Here is a 24,441-nt window from a genome sequence, read left to right on the forward strand (position 1 = left end):
AATCCCTTAGGAATATGCAGGAATTACAAAATTATATAATAATCATGAGACCGGTTGGGACACAACAAACACAGTTATGGTCAGCAAAATATTAATATAAACCACCTGTTGCAACAAGAAGTCGTTATGGCGTGAACGCCTTTTCTAAGTCGGCAAATCATAATTATAACTGATTATGTCTTATCATAAGACATTATTGTTAGGCCTATTTTATTTTTTTAACAGTACATGTGATGCAGTTTGTTAGCCGTCGGCGAACATTGTATAGTTGTAATACTGTTGTTATACACTCTTCTCATTCTAAAGTCTCGAAAAGACTAATGTTAGAAAAAAATAGTCCTTATAACAAGTTATCATCCCCCGGAGAATCAGCCCGAAGATGTCGCATTGTAGCAACATAACCTATTTCAAATATTCAAAGTCTCTTACCACTGAGTGAGGTAAAACTGGTAAACCACCAGTATTTACAAGGGCAGTTAAAGAGAGTTTGGGGTCATTTCCTCAAAGATTTTGAGGAAGTTGTTTCTTGGAATGGAAGGACTCAGGAAGACGTTTTGCAGTGTCTGACGTCTAATTTTTACATTCCTGTGCTCTACGTCTTACTTAGAACATTTGGGGTAACAATGACTTAGTAACCAAGAAACAATTATCAACAAATATCATTGCAAATTCGATATTGTACAGAACAAGGTAGTCTAGAAAGCAAAGTTGAGATATCAACTGCTTAGAACCACAAGGTTATTTGGTTATTTACAGGAACAATTTGAGAAGATTTCACTCAAAGATGAAGAGAATAAAAATAACTTACAACATCTGTTGTGGATCTGGTCGAAAATACATTGAAGAAACACAAAGACTGACAAAAAGTTAGAATTCGAGAATGTAATAGATAAAGAAAACGCTGTAATACAATTTTTCGGCACCAATTCGTCATGCCAGGCAAATAGATAGCATATTGGCTTTCCTATGAAGAAGACCAACGATGGAATCCCGGCTCTTTTACTATAAAAAACAGTCCTTTTAAGGAATTCTCCAAAGACAGCAGCAAACCAGCAGTCGAAACATACACAGAAAATGTGTAATGATTATAATCTAGAATAAACAATAAAAATAAGTTATGATAAGTTAACGAGCCATGACAATGGCTATGTTACTCTATATTTGACTTTATGACAGACAACCTTCATTCATTAAATGGTATAACACTCTTTCTGTTAACAACGCCAACTGAAATTAGAATTAATGAGTAAGCAAAAAGTTAGATATATCTGTATATGGTGGAGGCACTTTATCTGGTTTATGTGTGTGAAAAATTATTTTTTATATCCAAGAAACATGTCGATCTCCTGCTTCAGTATATAAATTTAAGAATCTCTCTATATTTCTTATATTTCTCAACAGGTGACGCTGGCTATATTTATGGTTTTGTTAATGCCGTTGTCACTAATATTTAACTGCCGATCAGATTGAAAGCAACCGGCCAGCAGCACTCGCCGCCAACTCTAAGATTTCTAAGAATATCTAACAAGTGTTTGCGTAAAGCCTCACGAACAACATTGCTTTGGATAGTAACCGTTAAAACAGTTGACGTAATTTCGAATTTCGTTTACATTTAATAACGCCATCAAAAACGAAGTACGTTTTATTGTCTAGTCAAACTTATTAATGACGTTTAACGTCGGCCTGGCATGGCCAAGCGCGTAAGGCGTGCGACTCGTTATGCGAGGGTCGCGGGTTCGTGCCCGCGTCGCACCAAACATGCTCGCCCTCCCAGCCGTGGGGGCGTTATAATGTTACAGTCAATCCCACTATTCGTTGGTAAAAGAGTAGCCCAAGAGTTGGCGGTGGGTGGTGATGACTAGCTGCCTTCCCTCTAGTTTTACACTACTAAATTAGGGACGGCTTGCGCAGATAGCCCTCGAGTAGCTTTGTGCGAAATTCCAAAACAAACAAACGTTTAACGTTGTATTCAGTTAATGTTAAATATATGTGTGTGTGTGTGTGTACCGCCATGACGTATAAATTGTTTTTAATGACTGAGGCTGTCTGCTGAGCCCACCTAGAGGAATCGAACCCCCGATTCATAAACTTACCTCTGTATTGGCGGGAGGTGAATGTAGAGAAAATCTACTCGTGGACTATTTCTCACCTGGGAATTATAAACAATGTTTTCATATGCAGGTTGTTCATTTCGCGTCCCTTTGTCAACGGTTATAGATTATCATACACGAAAACCAATCATTTTCCATAATAATAGTAATTCCTTGTTTATATATAAAAAGTTCGTATGAGAACACGGTAATAGCGGTATCATTACGATCACGTTATGATCAAAAGTTATTACGATAGGCCTTATAGCTTTATAAATTTGACGTTTTCCAGTAAATTCGAGGGTATACTGAAAATACAGCGTTTAGAGAGTTGTGTGATTATAATGGAGTTGTTTCCAAGAAAGAATGTTAATTATTCATGAATATTTTTTTCATTTCATCCGTAATTGTTGTCAGTGGAATGTTTGGATCTCAATTAGTGTTAGCTATTGAGCATATTGGGTCGCTTAATTGATAGGTCGTGAAGTTAAAGTTTACTATTTACGTTAGTGTAGTACTGTTAGTATCATTTGTAAGAGTACAAGTTACCACAGTGTACAAGCTTGCAGAAACGTTAAAGAAAAAAATAAACTAATTTATTATCGTTACGTTGACTGGACGTTAAATTATTTTCACCAGATAATTTACAAGAAACTGTCAACAAAAGAACAATATTATAGATTTTAATTAACTGTAAATTCTTTAAAAAATTCATTGTTTTATTTAAATTCAAGATTTGTAGCAAAATTTAGTTTTTTTTTGTAGTTTATATTTTTAAAAAAATATTTAAAACGTTGGGAAGGGGATAAGTCTTGCTTATCTTGCTATGTCCATGCAATATCTTTTACTAAATGTCATTGATAAATCAGGAGCTTTTAACGGGTTTATCTTATCTTTAACACACTGGAAAAAAAGTACAATTCTTTAGTTATGCAACAGTTATTCTATAGCTATCTTATTTTGGAACTAAACGCAATAAATTGATTTGTTAGATGTTAATAGTTATAAAACAAGTATAAGCTGTTATTAACAAGAAATTAACTTGAAGTGAAACAAAATAACTATCTCGATTTAAACTCGTACTAGTCGAACAATAATCACAAAATTAACTTCCAATCATTTGCCAAGTAAAGATTATATTTATAGAGATACATTTCTTAGCCAAGATACTCTTAAGAAAACAATCATATACCTTAATTCTGAGTTGTATATGACTTAAATAAAAATGATAATAAATACACCTTACTTAATCCGGATCACATTATTACAGTTATTGTTCATACACTCGATGACATAAATAGTCTAAGCTACTATCACTCCTAAATCCTGTTATCAAACGAAAGACCTCGTTGGATGTGGGAGGTATCGGGTGGTTGGCATGTTCTTACGCATTCTTCTTTGCTTTGACTCATGAGATCTTAGAATTGATTATTATGGTATCATATTAAAATAAATAATAATAATACATACTTTTGTACACATAACAATGCTTGCCCAGTTGTTGTTTTTTTTGCCTTTTCGGGTAATTATGACTTCATCTTCAATGTGAAGATTTCGAATCTTCCAGTGACGAGCTTTTCACGATTGTATTGTGCGTCCAATAATTTATTTCGTTTTTAATGATTTTTCTGCCCCCCCCCTAGTGGCTCAGCGATATATCTGCGGACTTACGGACTTACAACGCTAAAAACCGGGTTTCGATACCCGAGGTGGGCAGAGCACAGATAGCCCATTGAGTAGCTTTGTGTTTGGTTAAAAAAAAAAAACAATGATTTTTCGTATTCCTAATATTGATTCTAGGCCTTACTTATCACTTTATCTATACAAACTCACTGTGGCATTAAATAGACAAATAATGTACTACACTTACCGATGTTAGACTTATTGGTTATACGCATGTTCAATGCTATAAATTAAATTTCTTATACATCTTCTGTGTAGGTTCGATGATAATTCAAGATTTAGTCTAGATTTATTGCTGGCTGTTGATTGAAAACCCACAACAAACATCTTGTATTGATACTATTAACAAAACATTCACCGTTAGTTTGTTACTGTTATTTTTACCATCTCTCGAAAGAGATTTTTCACACAGAATTACCAAGGTAATCGAGCGACGAAGAGCTGAGATATCTTGGGCAAGTAGCAAGAAACAAGCAATTTGGATACTGCTACCATACACTTGTGTTGGACAATAGAAGAAACATGAAACATAAGCTACTAGTAAGTATGGATGACACGTGTACTTAAAGCGACTTAAATATTTTCTACATATCTATATAACATTTGTTCCCTGTTCTAATTTAAAGTTCAAATACAGGAAGATGTTACTACATAGACTTCCTTAAGTAATTTCACTTATTATGAATATGCATCATAAACCTGCCCGTTCGTGCAACATGTATTATGGGTGAACTGTATTCTAACAACTCTTCTTTATTTATTTTTTTCATACCTAACAGGTATTATTCAGAATTTAGAATATTTCCAGAGGGTATTTCAACGTCTACCGTGTTCCTTAGCTATAATAGGTCGTCCAGGTAACCTACTCAACGAAACGTCACCAGTGAAGTTGATCTCACACTCTGGGTGAGTCCGTCAGATTGAAAGGTGTACAGTTGCCTATCTGAACATCGGTGCTTTATATAAAACAAATTAGCGTCTCGTGCCACGTGCTGTAAGGGTTCAAAGAACGTGCGAAAGAATTCTGGATATATTTCACAACTCGTGACTGGCTACTATAGGGTATTGAAGGTAGGCCTTATTATAATATAAAGTTGTTGTACATGGTAATTTTAAAAGCAATCCTGTTTAAGTTTGTGAACAACCTTTATACGGTTCTAATTTGTATTAAAATACAGGTAGTTAATACAAGTTATTAAACTTTCAATTCTAAATATTTGTGCCATTGATATGGACAATTTGAACAAATATTGGTGTAAATCCCTCTTATTTCCGACATATTAAAGACATTTTCTTTGTTTGTGTTTTTACTGTCATATTATTATTATATAATTGTATTTTAATAAAGCTATTGCCTTCAGTATCATCTTACTTGCATGCAAGCATGTGCGTTTCAGTTAAAAAAACGAAGAGGTAAAGATAAATGCATCTAAAAGTGGAAAACACAAAGCCCAAAAGATAGATAAGTCAAGTCAATAATTAACAATATACTTGAAACACAAGCTAGTAAAAGTCAAAGGCCCCGTATTTGCACGTAAGCTTAACAATAGGTCAATGACCCATGGAATTTAGATATAACTTCCTAATTTTGAACTTCTGACTAGAGGAAAGACGGACAAGTAATAGCGGGGGTTGTCTGGTCTCTTTCATATTGCGCCCATAGCTAAAAGAGTGAAGCGTATTCAACTTTCTGTCTGATGAAGCCTCTCTGGTCAAGATGGAGTAACTGACCAGGAAAGACCAAGGATACTTGAAGTAACTGTTCAAGGAGCAAAAGTAAACGAAGTACTTGCCCATAAAGAAGTAAATATAACGAACATTGAACGTCAAGATTTACAACCAGCTGAAACACTGGCTGATAAACGAATTAGATGTATGTAATAATAATGTCTAGATGGAAGTAAATGTAGGCTTAAGCACTAGTCAGAAAGAACTAAAGCACAATAGAAGCTCTGACTTGTAATAATCAAATATAAAGGAAGTACTGGACATGAAAAAGTAAAAATAACAGAAGAAAAGAACATGCAGTAAGAAAGGTAATTAACGTATTGGCCCAGGAGAAATACGGGTACTTGAAGCACCGTACAAACAGAAACAATGTATTTTAACAGTCTCGAAGATTACCACCTACATGCCGTACAGTGATTGTGCATTTAAATGTTTCAATGATCTACCCTTAGAAAAAAAAAAAAAACACAAACAAACCACTTGGAAGACTATACTTGTGTATCTGTATGGTGGTGGTTCCGTCTTTTGAGCGAATAAAACCACATAGAGCCAAACTGGTTTCAAAACACAATGTGAACAGCACGTTCATGAATTATTACTTCCGGAAAATATGTTCGACGGTTAGAAGCTAAGCATTAGAGTTGATATCATTGTTTATGGACATATGCGTATGAGTCACTTAAAGGGGGGGGGGAGGTATATGAATAATATGTTTCAAATATAAATAAAAAAAAAAAAGACATTTTCCCCGTAACTTTTAAACATACTTTCATGCATTGAAATATGGAGAAACTAATTACGTTCGTAAAGGGGAAAATAATTGCAAAAGTAAATCAGTGATATTCATTTTTTTTCATAACATTTATCCCCTCTTAATTTATTATTTTGGTATATCAGGCTTAGCTTCCATTGTACTTCAACAGCTTATTTTCATTTCGGAGAACACAACATTGTTTAATGATTGTAGGAATATAACACTGTGTAATTATTTTCTTTAAAGATAAATATTATTTTATGTCTAATTGTAACTTTTGCGTTGAAATAATAATATAAAATGTATGAATATTGTCATTATAATTTCAGAGTTGATTTTAAATTAAACTTGTCTCTTTTGACAACGCCAGTGCTACAAACTGTTTAGGTTATACCATAAACTTGGCTCTTACCAATAGCCAAGTATAAGACAAACACACTACCACTAGCGATATAGCCTAACGATCCAAGGAGTTTATTAATAATCACTTTAAGGTGAGTGGCTTTGTTTTTCTTGTGTACATAGTAACTATTTGTCAGTAGCATTTCTACATGCTTAGGTAAACAGTAACACAAACTCCAGATAAAAAGTAGAAGTCCTTATGACTCTAGGATTGGGCGCATGGATGTAAACATTTAATGATAACTTGGTTGCATTCAATAATGAGAAGAAAGAAAGACCCAAATCGTTAATATAGCATTGTTTTTAATGTATTGTTGAAGTATTTCAAATCGCTTGATTTGACCTACCGTCCATGTCCATAACACAGTGTTACGTATTATAACTTATTCCGGACGAGTCTCCTATTTATTATATTACGTATTACGATTTCAAATAACCGGGAATTTCAACTTGGAAGTTAATTAAAAATGTCAATTAAAATATTTTACTATACAAACAACAATACAATTTATAATCATGGTTATCACTATTAATTATTACAAATACTGATTTATGTACAAGAGTTTTGCAAACTCGCAAACAATATTCAGTCCTATTACGTTTGGAACGGAGTATTTTATCGATGGTCCACGTCCAAGACGAGCTAATTAATTCTGAGTTGATACACTGTACATTTCACTTGATGGCTAGCTAGCTTGAAGCACACGTTAGTTTTCACCTACGACAATATCTGATGTCTTAAAAAAAAATACTAATGTCTAAATTTAATTTATTGAAATTGAATAGTTTGACATACTCGAAACGTGTAAAGCTTTCTGGTCAAATATCTATAGTTTTCTGATTAATAAGCGTTTATCACAATTATAGCTTCCGAGGTCTATAGTATAGGACTGTAGCAATCCAACAATACTAGACTGCCTCTTAGCGCATCGATTTATAAACTTTTAGGGTGAGGTTCTCGAAAGTTCGGTTGGCAACAATAATCGAAGATACGATAGAGCTTTCGTGAAACATATATTGTTTCTTACTCTCGAGAATATTCTACAAATTTAAAGAACATGCGGGACTTGTGCAATACACAATTAATTAAAAAAGTTGCATACATTTCTAAATATATATTAAATTGAAACAAACATGGATATTAAAATAATATTAAAGCCGTTACACCAGCAATAACAGTTACGTATTGTCTGTTTTTTCTATCTTGTTGTTTTAGTGCAAAGCAACACAATGGACTGTTTGTCCACTATGTGGAATCGAACTCCAAAATTTAATTTACTTGATGCATATTTAACTTGTATTTAATAAAAAAATATTATAACCTATAAACTGTGCTGCCAAATAAAACAAGCATTCTACTTCTTACTGACAGTCATAACCCTACTGAATAATTATTACTTTAAATTTTTGTAAATCAAATTCATACAAAATTTATAAAAACAAATTTTCATGCATTGTTCTTTGGCATAACGAAAGATTTTGACGCAGGTACTCTTTGTGTACAAAACCTTTCATAGTTCTAATACGGTGCATTCGAAAACTGTTTATAAAATGTATAAAATGCTACTGTATCTAAAGTAATTAAAACACTTAAATGACCTACCCAGATTACTCGTATATAATGTCAGATACGTAGACTTTTGAATGAAACTTATGGCCGTGTGGGGCGTCTCAATGACTGCGAGGCTAAACCTATTTCACAAAACGTAATACCCAACAAACATCTCTTGTACAAGGTATTGCTTGAAATTGAATTATCTGATCAAAAATAATAAACCAATCGCGTTATGTCGTAGGTAACACAAAATCTAATGATTTCAAAACGTGGGTATTAGGTGGAAGTGTTAAAAATCAATATGGTTACGTTACCGGTACTGTAAATGTCTATACGAATAAACATATTCTGAATACTTATCTAGATTCTCACTTCCCTAATGCACATGATGAAGTCATTCATGCTTCCCTACTTCTTATCTCATTTTTTAAATAATTTAATGATGTGTAAAACGCTTTTCATGTACGTACACCCGTTTCCTCTTCCAATCACACAGATTAAGTCCAAAAAGATAAAAAAAATGACCTGTTTCAGACGACTAAAAGCTAAGTTTTGAATTTTTCACTTCTGATGACGATTGTGCATGTTTAGTCGTCCGAAACATGGATGGTAACAAGCTTGTATTTTATGACGTAATACGTATATTAAAATTCTTCGTTACCCCACAGTCACGAGCATGTTTTTATTGATATTGTTTATATCTTACGTTGTTTTATCGTTGGCTAATTTGAACATTTCTGGAACTTAGAATGAGAGGAACCATAATTGCTGCAAAACAAAAGCAAATATGCTATATAAAGGGACTCTGCATGGTCTGGTTGTAAGGGCAGTCGACTAGCAATCTGTAGATCAGATGATGTCGAGAAAACCCACTTGTAGAGAAATATTTTTGCAAAAACGGCTCGTTTGGGTTGAGAAAATATTTTGCATAGAAAAGCGAACAACGTTTCGACCTTCTTCGGTCATCGTCAGGTTCACAAAGAAAGAGGTAACTGACCGGAAGCTGACCACATGTTTGGAAGGGGTTGTGTAACTGAGTGTTGGAATGTAGAGGGCGGTGTTAGATGTTTGAATATATAATTTTATATATTCCTCTACATTCCGACACTCAGTTACACAACCCCTTCCAAACATGTGGTCAGCTTCCGGTCAGTTACCTCTTTCTTTGTGAACCTGACGATGACCGAAGAAGGTCGAAACGTTGTTCGCTCTTCTATGCAAAATATTTTCTCAACTCAAACGAGCCGTTTTTGCATATATATCAAGCTGCAGATCGTTTAATCGAATTCTTGTCATGGAACACGTTCGCTTTCTCAGCTGTGTGCGTGTGCTGGGGGAATTATAATGTGAAGGTCAATCCCACTATTCGGTGATAAAAGAGTAGCCCAAGAGTTTGCGGTGGGTGGTGTTCACTAGCTGCTTTCTCTCTCTCTCTCTTGTCTGTTTATTTGTTTGAAGTTAAACACAAGGCTACACAATGGGCTATCTGTGCTCTGTTCACCATGGGTAACGAAACCCGGTTTCTAGTGTTGTATATCCGCAGACATGCTGCTGTGCTACTGGGGACTTTCTCTAGTTTGTCACAGCTAAATTAGAAACGACTGGCGCAAATAGCCCTGGCCCAGTACTGCGGAAACTTCAAACCTATCTAAAGGTGGCGCTTTTGATGTATTTTACATTGAGCAAATTTTGAGTACATACTCATTTTGTTACACAACGAAACTAAGCATGATAATATATGGTTACGCATTTCTTCAGCTGTTGGCTTTGTTAGAATAACAAACGAGTCAGTCAGGGGCAATATAAAAGCAAACAATGCTAGACAAAGTAATACACCATGTGACTTAGCCAGCTTCTTACAGTAACACTGAATCGGCCTTATTTGAAATAGTAAAAGTCGTGCAATATTAACATTTTACATATTTTTGAATTTAGGATAATTAATTAAATAATATTTTAATACTTTATTCTAAAAAATTCTCAATCTATTACTGTTTTTAGAAAAAAAATAATTATTATTCTCAGGCGCTGAACACGTAACAATAATATTGTTTAACGTGTTTTATTGTTGTGTGGATTGTTTGGTAAAAATAGTGCGAAATGTAATCCGTTTAAAGATAATGTATTATTTGTTTACTATTTCATAAAGAATACAGTCTTGGTCAAAATCTTTTGAAATATTTGCAGACTGCTCTCTATTAATGTTATTGCCTACATGCATGGAATAGTTATTAGGTAAATGCCCGACTAGTGGCAGAAAAGGTAGCGTACGTTCGAACAAATATCTACGAGCTGTTATTCCGGTCTCTATTTGTTGATTCGAACATCTGTTCTTCAAAACATACATGTACATCTGTGTTGTATAAAAGGTTGTGCTTTTAATATATTTTTTCGAAACAGATCAATGCTTTGTTCAGACAGTTTCTCTGTACTTGGTGTAAAGTCATGCCTCGTCACGTGCCACAAGTTATAGGATGCCAAATTGTTCTACTGCCCAGAAAAGGTATGAAACAAACGGACATTGTCAGAACAGTAGGGTATTCCCAGGGTACTGTATCCAGAATCTTGAAACGTCATCGAACTACAGGAACCTTTGTTCCAGGAAAGTCGACTGGTAAACACCGAAATACTACTACCTGAGATGGCTGTGTTTAAATCACTTTAACAAGTTAATGTTGAAAGTCTTGTGACACCTTACGATAAAAATGACATGAATACATTCATTCCAGGGTATCCAGAAGAACAGTGATTATGAGTCTGACCAAACAAGGTTACTTTGCAAGAAGAGTTATTTGTAAACTGATATTAACCAGAATTCACCGTCTTACTTGGATAAGACAGCATGCCAACTTAGTTAGAACACTGGCGATATGACATCTTTAAAGAAGAGTTCTGTTTTTGGTTTGTCAAAGCTGATGGTAGGATTCGGTTGCCTGGAGAACAAATGAAAGAAAACTGTATTTCTCACAAGGATCACACAGAAGATGGTGCAGTACATGTTTGGTCAGCTATTTATCATGGTGTAAAAATTACTCTTCGTGTTTTTTATGGAAACATCAATATTATATGCTCGAAGCATAACATGAAAACAACAATTTTATCATATGTTGGGCAAGGTTTAACAATAACTTTGTGCTCAAGGATGACAGCGCCACTGTCCACAGTGGATTATCTGTTCTGGATTATCTCCACCTGGATGATGTTACAAGATTACCATGGCTAGCAAAGTCTCCAGGTTGTAATCCCATTGAGAACTCTTGGACAGAACTGAGTCAGAAAATTGTTGCCATGACCCTAAGTCAGCTACTGTAAGCTGAGTTCCAGCGTCTTCTAATGACAAGTTGGGATGAAATCACGATGTATTACATCAATAACCTCATATACAGTATGCCACGACGTCTTCTGGAGGAAATCGGAGTACAAAGAAGAACAACCAAGTATTGGATGTTTAGTTTCGAAATTAGTATTCGTCTAACTCATAAATAAAGATTGTCATTCACTTGCAAAAGTTTGTCGCTATTCTACCGCTAACAAACAAGTTGACTTAATATCGAACGTAAAAAAAAAAAAAAAAAAAGTATATTCAATTAACTGTGCTGATTGGCAGGCTAATTTTAATTTCATCCTACGTACATAGCCTTCTCTGGTAAAATGTTAATATTAAGTGTCGCTGTTTGGTACTGAAGTGATTAGTCTAATTCATTAAGTCTGGCGTTGTATATTGTACACAAATGTTCTTCATACTGTAGGAAGCTTCGAGATGTTGCGTCAGCATTAACATTAAACGCTTTATAGTAACAAATATTTAAATTATAAAATATTAAGTCTATAGCTTATAACAATGTATTATTGACTTTATTGACATTGGAATATGTATGTCAGATTTAATTATTTTAAACCGGTTTAAAATAAGTCGTCAACATTAAAAGCAATATTTTATATCACTCTATCAAAAACAAATAAAATATTTCACTTATAATGAATCAATTTCTACTGTTAGAAATACTTTAAAGAACACTATATTTCTGAATCAGAGTATTCTGTTTCATTCAACTTGCACACATAGTTAGTTGGTAATTTGATTAATCTACCTAACTTTCACTCTTTCATATTTTGCGCATTTTTGTCTTACAGTGAGAAACTCGAGATACGATGATAAGTCGACGGAAGATTCTGTCACGTTCTAGGGATGACTTAACCTCGGATTTTGGGATGGAAGAGGAAGAGGACACGTGGTTTCAGAAAGAAAAACTCTTCAAGGTAGGGACTAGTTTTAAAGTATCGGTGCAAAAGGAAAACTTAAAGGGCGTTAAAGAAGTAATTTATTTTTTAAGTCGCAAAATTTATCTCTTGGGAATTAAACGGTGATATTTTGGGAGCTGGTTTTAACGGAGTTATTTAATTTTATAGCTGATCCATGGCATTATCCTGTAACCAGGTGCCAGGAAAAGTGATACCTATTCTCCAACGAAGGTAGTTTTATGTATGTAAGTTTGTTACTTAATGAGTTTTCTGTTGTGTTTTGTTCTTGTCGCGTAAAACGAAGCTGTATTTTTTTTTTTTAATTTCGCGCAAAGCTACACGAGGGCTATCTGCACCAGCTGTTCCTAATTTAACAGTGTAAGATTAGGGGAAAAAGACGCAAAACGTGGATTGACGTAGCTTTTGTTTCATCAAAATGAATGAAGCTTATTGTATTTACTTAGCATGTGTTTTTAAACATGAAAACATGGCATATTTGACCCGTAAACTTGCAGCGATCAGTTTTACTTTGTAGTTTCTACTTGTTGGCCTATACAGAAGCCAGCGTTGACTCTTTTACAAGAAAACATTTGGAGAAATAACACCTTGGAAATATTTCTTTATACCGTAGGGTTGGCTCACTTGTATAGAGTTTGTTGAATCATAAACCCACAACTATCACAAATAGTATGTAGTTTTTCAACACACTTTTAAAATTATGAATGTAAATGAATAGAAACTGTGTACGTTCCGTAACTTGAAAAACGTATTTGAATTTGTCCAAAATAGCCTCGCTGCTGACTTGCCTTTGGAATGATAAACTACGATCATGAAGTACATTTGAAGTAATGTTAGTAAATCCGAAAGTTTAAAGGCAATTGTTTAGCGAACTAAAGAGATTTTATACAAGAAAATATGATACTGTTTTCATAATTCATTAACACATTCAAAAACAAACAAATAATAACATAAATAACGTGGTAGAAAACGTAAATTCACAGAACTTAAAATTTCACGTAGTTGGAAAAATCATTTCTAGCAAGCTTCCGACTTCGTACTCGGAGATTAAGAGAAACGTTCGAGAAAAGAACCGACATAATCCTGTAGAAGGACCCTCAGTGTTATTGTATGAATAAATATTTTAACGAATGGAAAGGCAGAATTGTTACTTCCACCGTTCTTGAGACCCCGTTAAATTGAGGACCGGAGAGAGCCCAGGGCATATTTTGTTGAAAGGGGGGGTCCTCATTATTGAATTTCATAAATTCATCAAGTACAGTTCGATGTTATTTGTGTTTTACATTTTGATCATTACAAAAACACTTACAAAATATTAATTAAGATTTATGGTAACTATCAATTAATGGAAACGATATTATTGTTGCTTGGGCGAGTAAATATTTATAAAAGAAACTGTAAGAATGTGTTAATTAAAAATTACAAAATAATAAGATTATACGAAACGACTGAAATCGCTTTTGTCAAAGTGATACATTTGAAAACGTACTTTTCAATGAAGCATCCGATAGCTTTTTATTTTTTTTTTAGGCGGGGCCCCGTCATGGCCAGATGGGTTAAGGCGTTCGACTCGCAATCAGAGGGTCACGGGTTCGAATCCCTGTCGCACCTAACATGCTCGCCCTTTAAGCCGTGGGGCATTATAACGTAACGATCAATCCCACTATTCGTTGGTAGAAGCGTAGCCCAAGAGTTGGCGGTGGGTGGTGATGACTAGCTGTCTTCCCTCTAGTCTTACACTGCTAAATTAGGGACGGCTAGAGCAGATAGCCCTTCAGTAACTTTGCGCGAAATTCAAACAACTTAGGCGGGAAGCTTGGCGCATCTATTCCCACATTCTCCCCCAATAGAACTTGGAACGTCACCAATTTTCCATTCTTTTTGTTCTTGTCAAGAAAGTAACATTTGTGTATATTTACAGAAAAGTGGTTTATTTAATTATACGAAAGAATTATTAACATATCCTTGACTGAAAATTTAATGTGACTTTCGAATTTCTTGATAAATGTATCTCCGCATTTCTAGTCACTCTGTTTGTTGTTCATTTGTGGATAAACCGGTTAGCAACGGCCTGCGTCGTTACTACACTATTTACACGATTCTTCAGACAAAGGTTGACAAACCAGACAACTGGTTTTCATTCATATCTTGTAATATTTTTGTAATCACCAGTACAGGGAGCTCTGCTACTAAAAACAAAAAAAGGCAGGTGATGTTAGTCGAATTACGGAAATTCATTCTACTTAGGACAACATAGACTAAAATGAAAATATACTACAAAGGTTAAGATTTACCCATTATACAATTATAGCTGGGTAACTAAAAACAAAAGTTGATTCTCCAAGCTTCGTATACTGGTTTTGAGTGACACGGTTACAGACCTTAACTGTAGGATTCAATTGTGTATTAGAGCTCGAAGTAACGTTTATTTACTAATTTTGCGCCAAGCTATTCAAGGCTGTCTGAGCTAGGTGCCCTTTGTTTAGCAGTGAGAATAGAAGGAAGGCAGCTAGTCCATGCGCCCGCTTTCAGCTCTTTATTAATTTGTATGCACTACAAAGACTCAATAGGTGAAAGAGCAAGTACATTCGTTAACGGGATTCGAATCCGCAACCTTCAGATTACGTAGCATAACGACATTCTTTCTTCCTGCAATTTATATCTATAAATTATTAATATAAGTGCAGTGCGATGTTATACATCACGAATAACATACCGCTTTTATAACAAGTAAATATATTATCCAACTAGCAAAACAACTGTATGCAATCATCTTACTTGTATCTAAGTAAACATACAAAACTCGTTTATCGTTATAATGGTCTTACTTAAGTGAAACTGCGCAGTCTTTCATGTAAGGAAAAATAATAAATAGCCTCGGAAAACTATTACAGACATATCTGTGTGTTTGTTGATAATATATCAGCTTTCTTTCGTATTTCGTGTATTTCCAAACACACTATTACGTAATTGTAACCATTCGAACGTAGATATGTGCAGCGGACCCAAACTACGGTTAGTTTTTGTTAGTTTTGCTGAGCTGAAACACGGAACTATAATATTCTGTGTTCCGCGTGTTCTCGAAAACTTAAAATAGAGCAGCTTCCTGTACAGAAACAAGACTCAACGTTCCCTGGGGGCACTGTTAAGTGCAACACGTATAGAAAAGTAGAGGGTATATTATATATCAAGCCAAGGCGTTGGCTAATAGTAGGTCGGTCAATGCTACCGATATTCGGTTTATTCAGACTTTATTGTGGGGTTGTCGGTTATGTCGAAGAAAATCGTCGAGAAATAACACTCTGTGTTTTCAAATCTGGGACGTTCATAGATGAAATAATCGAATAAAACATGAATAATTAACTTATAAGTCCAGCTTATCTCTGTTTCGTTAATTTGTGTTCGGAATTACTGATGGGAAGTGGATTTCTCCAAAACTAGTATAACCCAATAACACACGTTGACCAAAGTGTAGATTGAAGTGGACGGACTTCTCTTGAGATTAAGACTTTTAGAATAAACAATTTTGTGAATACTAAGTTTATTATAGCTTCTATTGTGCGACTGTACAATGTGACGAATTGAACAATGGCCACTGATTCATCACCTAATCAACATGTAGGTTTTTCTCAGAGTGACTGCGAAAAACGCTCATACCATTAGTATGTTTAAAAACCGATAAAGTTTGTTTGAAATACCCATTATGTTAGTAGATGTAGTTGACAATAATTCCGTGTGAATTTCTTCAGAATAAGTTGTCTCAGCTTAAACTGTCCATGGCTGCCTTAAGAATGTTAAAATATTGAGCTTGAAAAGTACCTTGGTTATAAGAACTTAGGAGTGAATATAAAGAAAATTTCAATGAACATATATCTGATATATCCAACACTGGCATTCATTTGGCCGGCTGGGACAGAGTGGGACTAGTACTGATGAACCCTCCGCTAGTACTGCGGTGTGTCCATATCCAACACTGGCATTCATTTGGCCGGCTGGGACAGAGTGGGACAAGTACTGATGAACCCTCCGCTAGTACAGCGGTGTGTCCATATCCAACACTGGCATTCATTTGGCCGGCTGGGACAGAGTGGGACAAGTACTGATGAACCCTCCGCTAGTACAGCGGTCTGTCCATATCCAACACTGGCATTCATTTGGCCGGTTGGGACAGAGTGGGACTAGTACTGATGAACCCTCCGCTAGTACAGCGGTGTGTCCATGGATTTACAACGCTAAAAATCAGGGGTTCGATTCCCCCCGGTGGGCTCAGCAGACAGCCCGATGAGGCTTTGCTGTAAAACACACACACACACACACACACACACACAGTACTGATGAGAATAATTATATCATTAGTTATTTATTTGAATGACGACGACTGTTTCATTGTGAACCACACTAAATCGATGAGCCGTAATTTATGGACTTCTATTTAAGTCAGTAGACATCAGAATTAGATATATTGTTTTGGGTGAAATGAAATTATTTCATATAACACAAAATTGTAAATACTCTATGACTTGGTAACGCACTAAGAGAGGGGAAGACATTAAGCTTTAGGGTTATATAGCCTTTATGAGAGTGACAAGAAATTCCTGTTGGTTTTATTCGAATTTAAACACAACGTGCATCGTAAGTCGACTTAAACTTTTTGAGTAGTTTCATTTCAAGAAAGCCCAAAACCAAATAAAAATTTCTAAAGATCTTTATGTTTTGCCGTATACCAAATACATTCCTGAAACTGGTGATCGACGTTAGGGCTTGATTGGTAGAGTGGGAGGGGGCCCGGCATGGCCAAGTGTGTTAAGGCGTTCGACTTGTAATCCTAGGGTCGCGAGTTCGAATCCCGGTCGCACCAAACATGCTCGCCCTTTCAGCTGTGGAGGCGTTATCATGTCACTGTCAATCCCACTATTCGTTGGGAAAAAAAGTAGCCCAAGAGTTGGAGATGGGTGGTGATGATTAGCTGCCTTCCCTCTAGTCTTACATTGCTAAATTAGGGACGGCTAGCGCAGATAACCCTCAAGTAGCTTTGCGCGAAATTCGAAACAAAACAAGAATGTGAGTGTTTGATTGAAAATTAAAATCAACAGTAGTAACACCTGGTGGGCGATATTTCAGTTATTATTTTTCAAGTCGAAATTTTTGTACGCTTTCCTCTTAATATTGGTGAGTCATCTGCTTATTCGAGCTGTCGTTTGAAAATAGGTCAGTTGTTAAAGTTTTTGTAATAGCTATCGCTGTATCTTTTAGATTTATAATAGTTTACAATTAAACTTGATCTATACCGTTCTAAAGTGCGAGTCGTATGTGACTAATAACTCGAATTAGCGAAAATTTTAATCAAAATATCACCAACAATTGCAAAAGCAAAGTTATCATGTGCTCAACATTTCACGTTTTTATTCTTCCGCAAGAACAAACTTCTTCCCCCCCCACACACAATAATAGAGGTTAAAATGTAACTAAAGTACATTCAAAAAGCGAGTAAAGAAAGAATGCGTGCATTTTCAACGTGGTTTTGCTGCTTCACTGAACAATCAAAGTGTCTTGATGGAAGATTCAGATAAGATGTCGCAAACTATCGTATCCTATCGTCCATTGTGTTTGATAAAATATTTTCGAAGTTATTCGATATTTCTAGAGAAAGTTAGATGGGTGTGAAATTATTGTTAACAACCGACAAAAAGTAAATAATTTTCATTCATGATAAACTCATCATGTGGACTTCTCATTCTGCTTATTTACGAGAAAGTAGTTTGGTTTTAATGAAATATTCCATTCCAGGGGATAAAAGTTCCTTTAGGGTAAACATTGGGCTCGTACTGTGTATAACACGTATTACTATATAATAATATTAAGAGGAATACATTTTTTTTAGTTTTCATTTTCCTCATCAATAGAAAATAAGAAAAAAATCTTTTTTTTTTTTTTTTACTACAAATGTCATTCCAGAATAAATAAAGTTACATTAGACTAAAGATTCGAGCCATAGCTGAGAACGTGGCATAGCTTGATGGTTAGGGCTGTCAACTCTCAACTTCAGCGTCGGTGATGAGTTATAATCTCGCCCTTTCAACTATGTGGGTGTTATAATGTGATGGTCAAACCAACTGGCGGTAGTTAGTGTTGAGTAGCTACCTATCCTGTAATATATTGCTTCGAAATTAGGGATAACTAGTACAGATAGTAAGCCCGGCATGACCAGATGGTTAGGACGCTCGACTCGCAATCTGTGGGTCGCGGGTTCGAATCTCCGTCACATCAAACATGCTTGCTGTTTCAAATGTGAGGGCGTTATAATGTAACAATCAATCTCACTATTCTTTGGTATGAGTTGCCCAAATGTTGGCGATGGATAGCGATGACTAGCTGCGTTTACCCTTGTCTTATATTGCTAAATTTGTGATGGCTAGCACAGATAGCTCGTGTGTGGCTTTACGTGCATTCAAAAACAAACAAGCAAGCACAGACGGTTTTGTCCCTCGGTGTGGATTCCTGTAAGTGGTGAGAGGACCTCCCAGAAAAGATTCTGTTCTTTCACTTTACCTCCTCTGGGATCTAAACATTCACCCATGTGTTTGTCATGGGTGGTGACCCATGAACGGGAGGAGAGGATCCTGGTAATTGAAGGGTCCAACCCTAACACACATACTTTGGCCTTGAATTCCTGTAGACGGGTGGCCTTGGGGTAAACTCTAGAGTCAATCGGCTGGTCCGCTTGAGCTAGGGTCAACCAAGTACCAGTTGGATGTTCTCATCAGGTGTTGTGGACATTGTATCTGATGCTGATGTTTGGCTCACGAAACCCTGGCGTTGCTGCAGCGTCCTTGTTTGGCATAGTAATGCGTCTCCTTGAAGGGCTCCATGGTGGGTGGGGTCAGTAGGCACCGACAAAATATTTTTTAATTATGGATCCTCCAAATATAAACTTTAAAATAGTGAAAACAGTCCATAGGTAAACGATCATGTCTTGAAGGTTGTGAGCAGCAATCTTCAACATCTGTAACACCTGTACCTCATTTTCTTATACTAAATTCTCTTTCAGACAAACTTTTAGGGCAAATGTCTCCCTTTTTTATTCAGAAGGGACTAGAAGGACTTGCTTGCTCTCCAAAGTCATTCAAAAAGCTTCGTTTTGGTGACATATTGGTGGATACATCCACATCTCAACATAGTAAACTCCTCTTGTATTCAAAGACGATTGGGAATATACCCATTGAGGTTACGCCCATGCTACTTTGAATTCGTCATGATGAGTTATTGTTAAGAGGAATTTGAAGAACATCCCCGAGTCAGAGATTCTCGCTGGTTTCTCCGCCCAAAGAGTTTCTGCAGTGAGGTGGATCTCCACTTGCAAAGATGGAATTATGATGCTGAACAATGTCTTAATTTTAATATTCACATCACCGCCTCCACCTGCCACCATCAAAGCAGGTTATCTTAATTGCAAGGTACGGTCATACATTCCAAACCATCTCAGATGTTTCCATTGTCAGCAGTTTCATCACTCGAAGATATCATGTCGGTTTTTTTTTATGCTCATTTTTTGACAAGGGCCATGATGCCTATGAGTGAAAAATGGACCCAAATTGTGTCAATTGCAATGGCTTTACTCATCCTACTTTCATTTTTGCTCTAAGTGGTTGGAAGAAAAAGAGGTGAAGCACTTGAAAATTATTCATAACGTTTGTTACCCTGAGGCTCGAAAGTTGCTGTTCACCACTTCATCTCGGACGTATGTTGCTGCACTTCGTTCCACTACTACAGTGGGAGTGCAGACGGATTCCTCTGTGCCTCCAAAAGAATCATTCTCAAGCCATATGAAAAATTCTTTTAATCTCCATGATTAAAAGAATTGATGAATAAATGTCAACTCCCATCTCTGTCTCTTACATTTATTCCAGCAAACCCCAAGATTCACTTCCCATGGTTCCGGGTACGTGCATATCCTCGGGTACATCTTCTTCTCCCACCCAAAGATGCAAAACGATCATTTGTACACGTCCTCAGTCGCTGGAATCCTCTTCCAACAAAAAAACCTACCAAATCGACCCAGGACATGATCCATGGAGGTCGACAGACCTCCTTCAAATAACGATAATAAATACAAAGGTGTGGTCGTAAACAGAAGGATTCTCCACTCAATTCTCCAACACATGAATTAAAATGGCCACCTTGATGCAATGAAACTATCGAGGTTTATGTTCTAATCTGGATGACATCAAAGCACTGATTGCTTCCTACCATCCAATATGTCTTTCCTTATAGGAAACATTTCTGAAACCTGCTGACACAGTCACCTTTCAGCAGTTTTCTTTGTACAAAAATGACAGGCTGTGTGATGGACGTGTGTGTAGTGAGGAGTGTAACTATTAATTGATCAGCATGTGTCCACCCGGTCTTTGCCAGTCGATACACCCTTTGAGGCCGTAGCCATCCATGTTTCCTTGGGTCGTACCATCACTGTTTGTTCTCTCTACCTGCCCCTGGAGAGACATATGATCAAGCAGACCTTGATGCTCTCGTTGAACAGCTGCCGTCTCTCTTTCTAATCCTGTGGGACTTTAATGGACATCATCCCCTCTGGAGAAGTGCTGTTATTGATAGGAGGGGTTGCTTTGTAGAGCGTATACTCTCTGATCACAACCTTTCTCTATTCAATACTGGTTCTTCCACTAATTTTCACGCACCTAGTCAGTCATTTACTGCTATTGATCTCTCAGGTTGCTTCCCTTCACTATTCTCCCACTTTTCATGGAGGGTTGACAATAACCCACGAGGTGGTGATCATTTTCCTATAGGTTTGAGAGAGACTGGGCATGGTCGATACCACCCGACCCGCGTGTCCTGATGGAAGCTGTACCAAGCAAACTAGCCCTCTTTCACTGCTCTCGCAGAACTTATCCTACCATCGTCTGTAAACCATCAATAGATGACTGCATGGCAGCAGTAACTGATGGTGTTATACAGGCAGCTGCTCAGTGTATTCCTAGAATTTCGACACGTTTTCCACGATATCCTCGTCCGTAATGGAATCCTGCCTGCCATATAGCATGGAAGATTGGAAAACGGGCTTGGAATACTTTTCGTAGGTATCCCACACTATCGAATTGCATTGCTTTCCAGAAGGAATCTTGAATAAAGTTCACAACCATCATATATTCTATTACTAGTTCCAAAGTCATATGGGACAAGATTCGAAAAGTCATTGGGCAATATAATTCTGTCCCCCTCTCGTTCTTGTTCTCTGATACCCACAGCATTGCTGATGCTCTAGGTGAATGCTTTTGCCAAGTATCTAGCACTTCTGCTTTATCCTCCACCTTTTTAGCCATCAAGACTCGAGCAGAGTGATCACCTCTTTCCTTTTGAGCTGATTATTTCTATGACTATAATCGTACCTTTACACTGGTGGAACTCAAACTGGCAAATCATCGGTCGGACCTGATGATGTACACAACGAAATGCTGCACCATTCATCTCCTGCTTCAGTTGCTACTCTTCTGATTGTTTTTACCCAAATCTGGCAGGAGAATGTTTTCCTGATGCCTGACGCCGAACTATTGTCGTACATTTCTCTAAGCCGAGAGGGAATCACAAGATTCCTTCAAACTACTGTACAATTAATTGCTTTGACGAGCTGTCTCTATAAGACATGAGAGGATGGTTAATACTCATCTTGTTTGGTTCCTCGAATCAAACAACCTTATCTCGCCCACCCAGTGTTTGTTCTGATGACAGCACTCCACCATGGACTACCTAATTCGACTTGAAACATCAATCAGAAAAGCCATTCTCAAACGGCAAAATCTTGTATCAATGTTCTTGATTTTGGAAGGTTTGTGATACTATATGGAGGTATGACATTTTGCGAGACCTCCGTTTATATGGGTTACGTAGTCATTTGCGCATTTTTATTAAAACTTTTTTAATGGACAGGAGATTCCAAGTTGGTGTGGGTTCGACACTTTCCCGTTCTTTTCTTCAGGAACTTGGAGTTCTTCAGGGCTGTGTTCTGAGTGTCACACTTTTCAGTATAAAGATTAATGCCAGCACTGAACAACTCCCTTCTCACTGTTGCAAACAGGCTCTATGTCGACGACTTTCACATCTCAAGTCAGTGGTCGAACATGAGGTATATTGAGCAGCAACTACAGACTGCTCTCAATCATTTACTAAAGTGGACCACAGCAAACGGTTTTAACTTCTCTCTCTAAAACTGTATGCAAGGACTTTTGCTGCCATCGGAGTATTCACTCTGATCCTGAATTTCTTATTAGTGAAGTTGTGCGACTTGTGGTTCCTGAGACAAACTTATTGGGACTTATCTTTGACTCTAAGCTGATCTTTATACCACACGTCAAACAGCTGCGGATGAAATGTACAAGAGCACTGAACATCCTCCGTGTCCTCTCTTCCACCACTTGGGAAGTGGATCGAAGTTCTATGCCAAAGATATATCGTGCTCTTATTAAACGAATCTTACCGCTGTAGACTAGATATAAAAATTGTATTTAATGCTACTTATGTTTTTAATTCGAAAATTAAACTTTGTTTAGTTTTACCTTAATTTTCTTTTATAAGCTTTAATCATTTTGCTTTAATTTTAATTTGGTACCGGATGTTTGGCGCAGATAGCCTAGCTGCTTTGCGCCATAAAACAACCAAACAACCCAGCCAAATGGTTTTGCGCGAAATCTAACACGCAAAGAAACCTTAGCTATATGCAGTACAAATTAATTTCTATAATGAAATAAGGAATACAGATCCCTTTTTGTTATTATTTTCTTTCTTTTTTTATCACAAAAGCAGAAATATTAATCCAGGTGCGTAGAGTGACAGTAGAATGCCACTGTTCAGTCTGACGAGGGTTAGTGGTGGGTGGTATTGATCGCCTTTCCACTTATCTTGTGAATGTCAACCTGTTTTTTTTATTCTCGAACCACAGATATTATTCTTTTCTCCATCTTCACAAAATCCACTATCTGATCTGGAGATAGTTTTACTCTATTGTCTACATTTCTTTCAGTGATTATAGAAGCTTTCCATGCACCACGCTACTTCAAAATGAAGGCAGATGGCCCTCGGGAAGCTTCGCGCGAAATCCAACAAACTCGTCTGTACATAAATGCGCTCATTTTTGATTTCAGTAATTCCTAATGTTCCGGTGCATTCATGTGGAAAGTTGACCTGGTTTTTGTCGAGCTGTGAAACGATTATATTCTATTAAAAGTAAAGCGACGTCTGGTATACAAGCGTAACTCTTTCATACGGTAATTTTCCTTCCAGTGAGTTTTGATGTGTCCCAAGTTCACTTAAATGTATGGCATGAAAGATTGACTTAAAGTAACGGAGCTTTGCAACGCTTTTTCCGTTACTTCCATTCAAACGTTACGTTTGTGCGTGAAAGAGATAATTTCAGATCTAGAGCAAATAACTCGTGTTTGTTTTTTCTTTCTCCGGGTGCATTATTTTCAACACTCTACTAAGTCTAGCGGTTTTGAATTACAAAGATAACACTGATATGTTTTGTTTAAAAACCGTCACAGTTTTGATAGAAGTTGCACATTTCTGAAGTGAACTAATTCTGCTCCAACAAGACTTCGGTAGACTTCGTTTTATAATTCATCACATACACGCACGCATGTTTGATAGAAATTAGGAAATGATACAAACTTACTACTTAATAACAAATTTTAAACGAACTAGTTTTTGTTATATCTAGTTCGTTAAAATTATTAAGTTGTATACAATATTAGTTTTTCATGCTTTGCACAGAAATGTTTCGAATTTTTATGTATTTTGATGTTTTTAATAGGGTCACTGAACCCTATTTTCTCCACAATATTTGTTATATAATAAACGAAACGTCTTATTCTTTGTGTTTTAGTATGTGCCTTTCTACTTTCTGCCTTCTGCATGTTTTACATATGACCATATGTAAAAAATAAGGTAGACGTTCTTAT

The 24,441-nt window shown here is 36.4% G+C and overlaps 1 protein-coding gene across 2 annotated transcripts in view; it reads left to right on the forward strand.

The window, feature by feature from the left end:
- Positions 1 to 4,558: 4,558 nt before the first annotated feature.
- LOC143229884 (uncharacterized) overlaps positions 4,559 to 24,441 on the forward strand; it is a 72,427-nt gene continuing 52,544 nt past the window's right edge. The window contains exons 1-2 of one of the 2 annotated variants that reach the window (XM_076462749.1): positions 4,559 to 4,844; positions 12,347 to 12,472. In XM_076462749.1, the coding sequence (XP_076318864.1) occupies positions 12,365 to 12,472 (108 nt within the window). In that variant the 5' untranslated portion in view covers positions 4,559 to 4,844; positions 12,347 to 12,364. Of the gene's footprint in view, positions 4,845 to 6,729; positions 6,750 to 12,346; positions 12,473 to 24,441 lie in introns of those variants that run through there. The other variant, XM_076462750.1, reaches the window with a different exon arrangement.

This window comes from Tachypleus tridentatus, chromosome 10 (assembly GCF_004210375.1).
Source record: "Tachypleus tridentatus isolate NWPU-2018 chromosome 10, ASM421037v1, whole genome shotgun sequence".
In the NCBI taxonomy this organism is placed as follows: domain Eukaryota; kingdom Metazoa; phylum Arthropoda; class Merostomata; order Xiphosura; family Limulidae; genus Tachypleus; species Tachypleus tridentatus.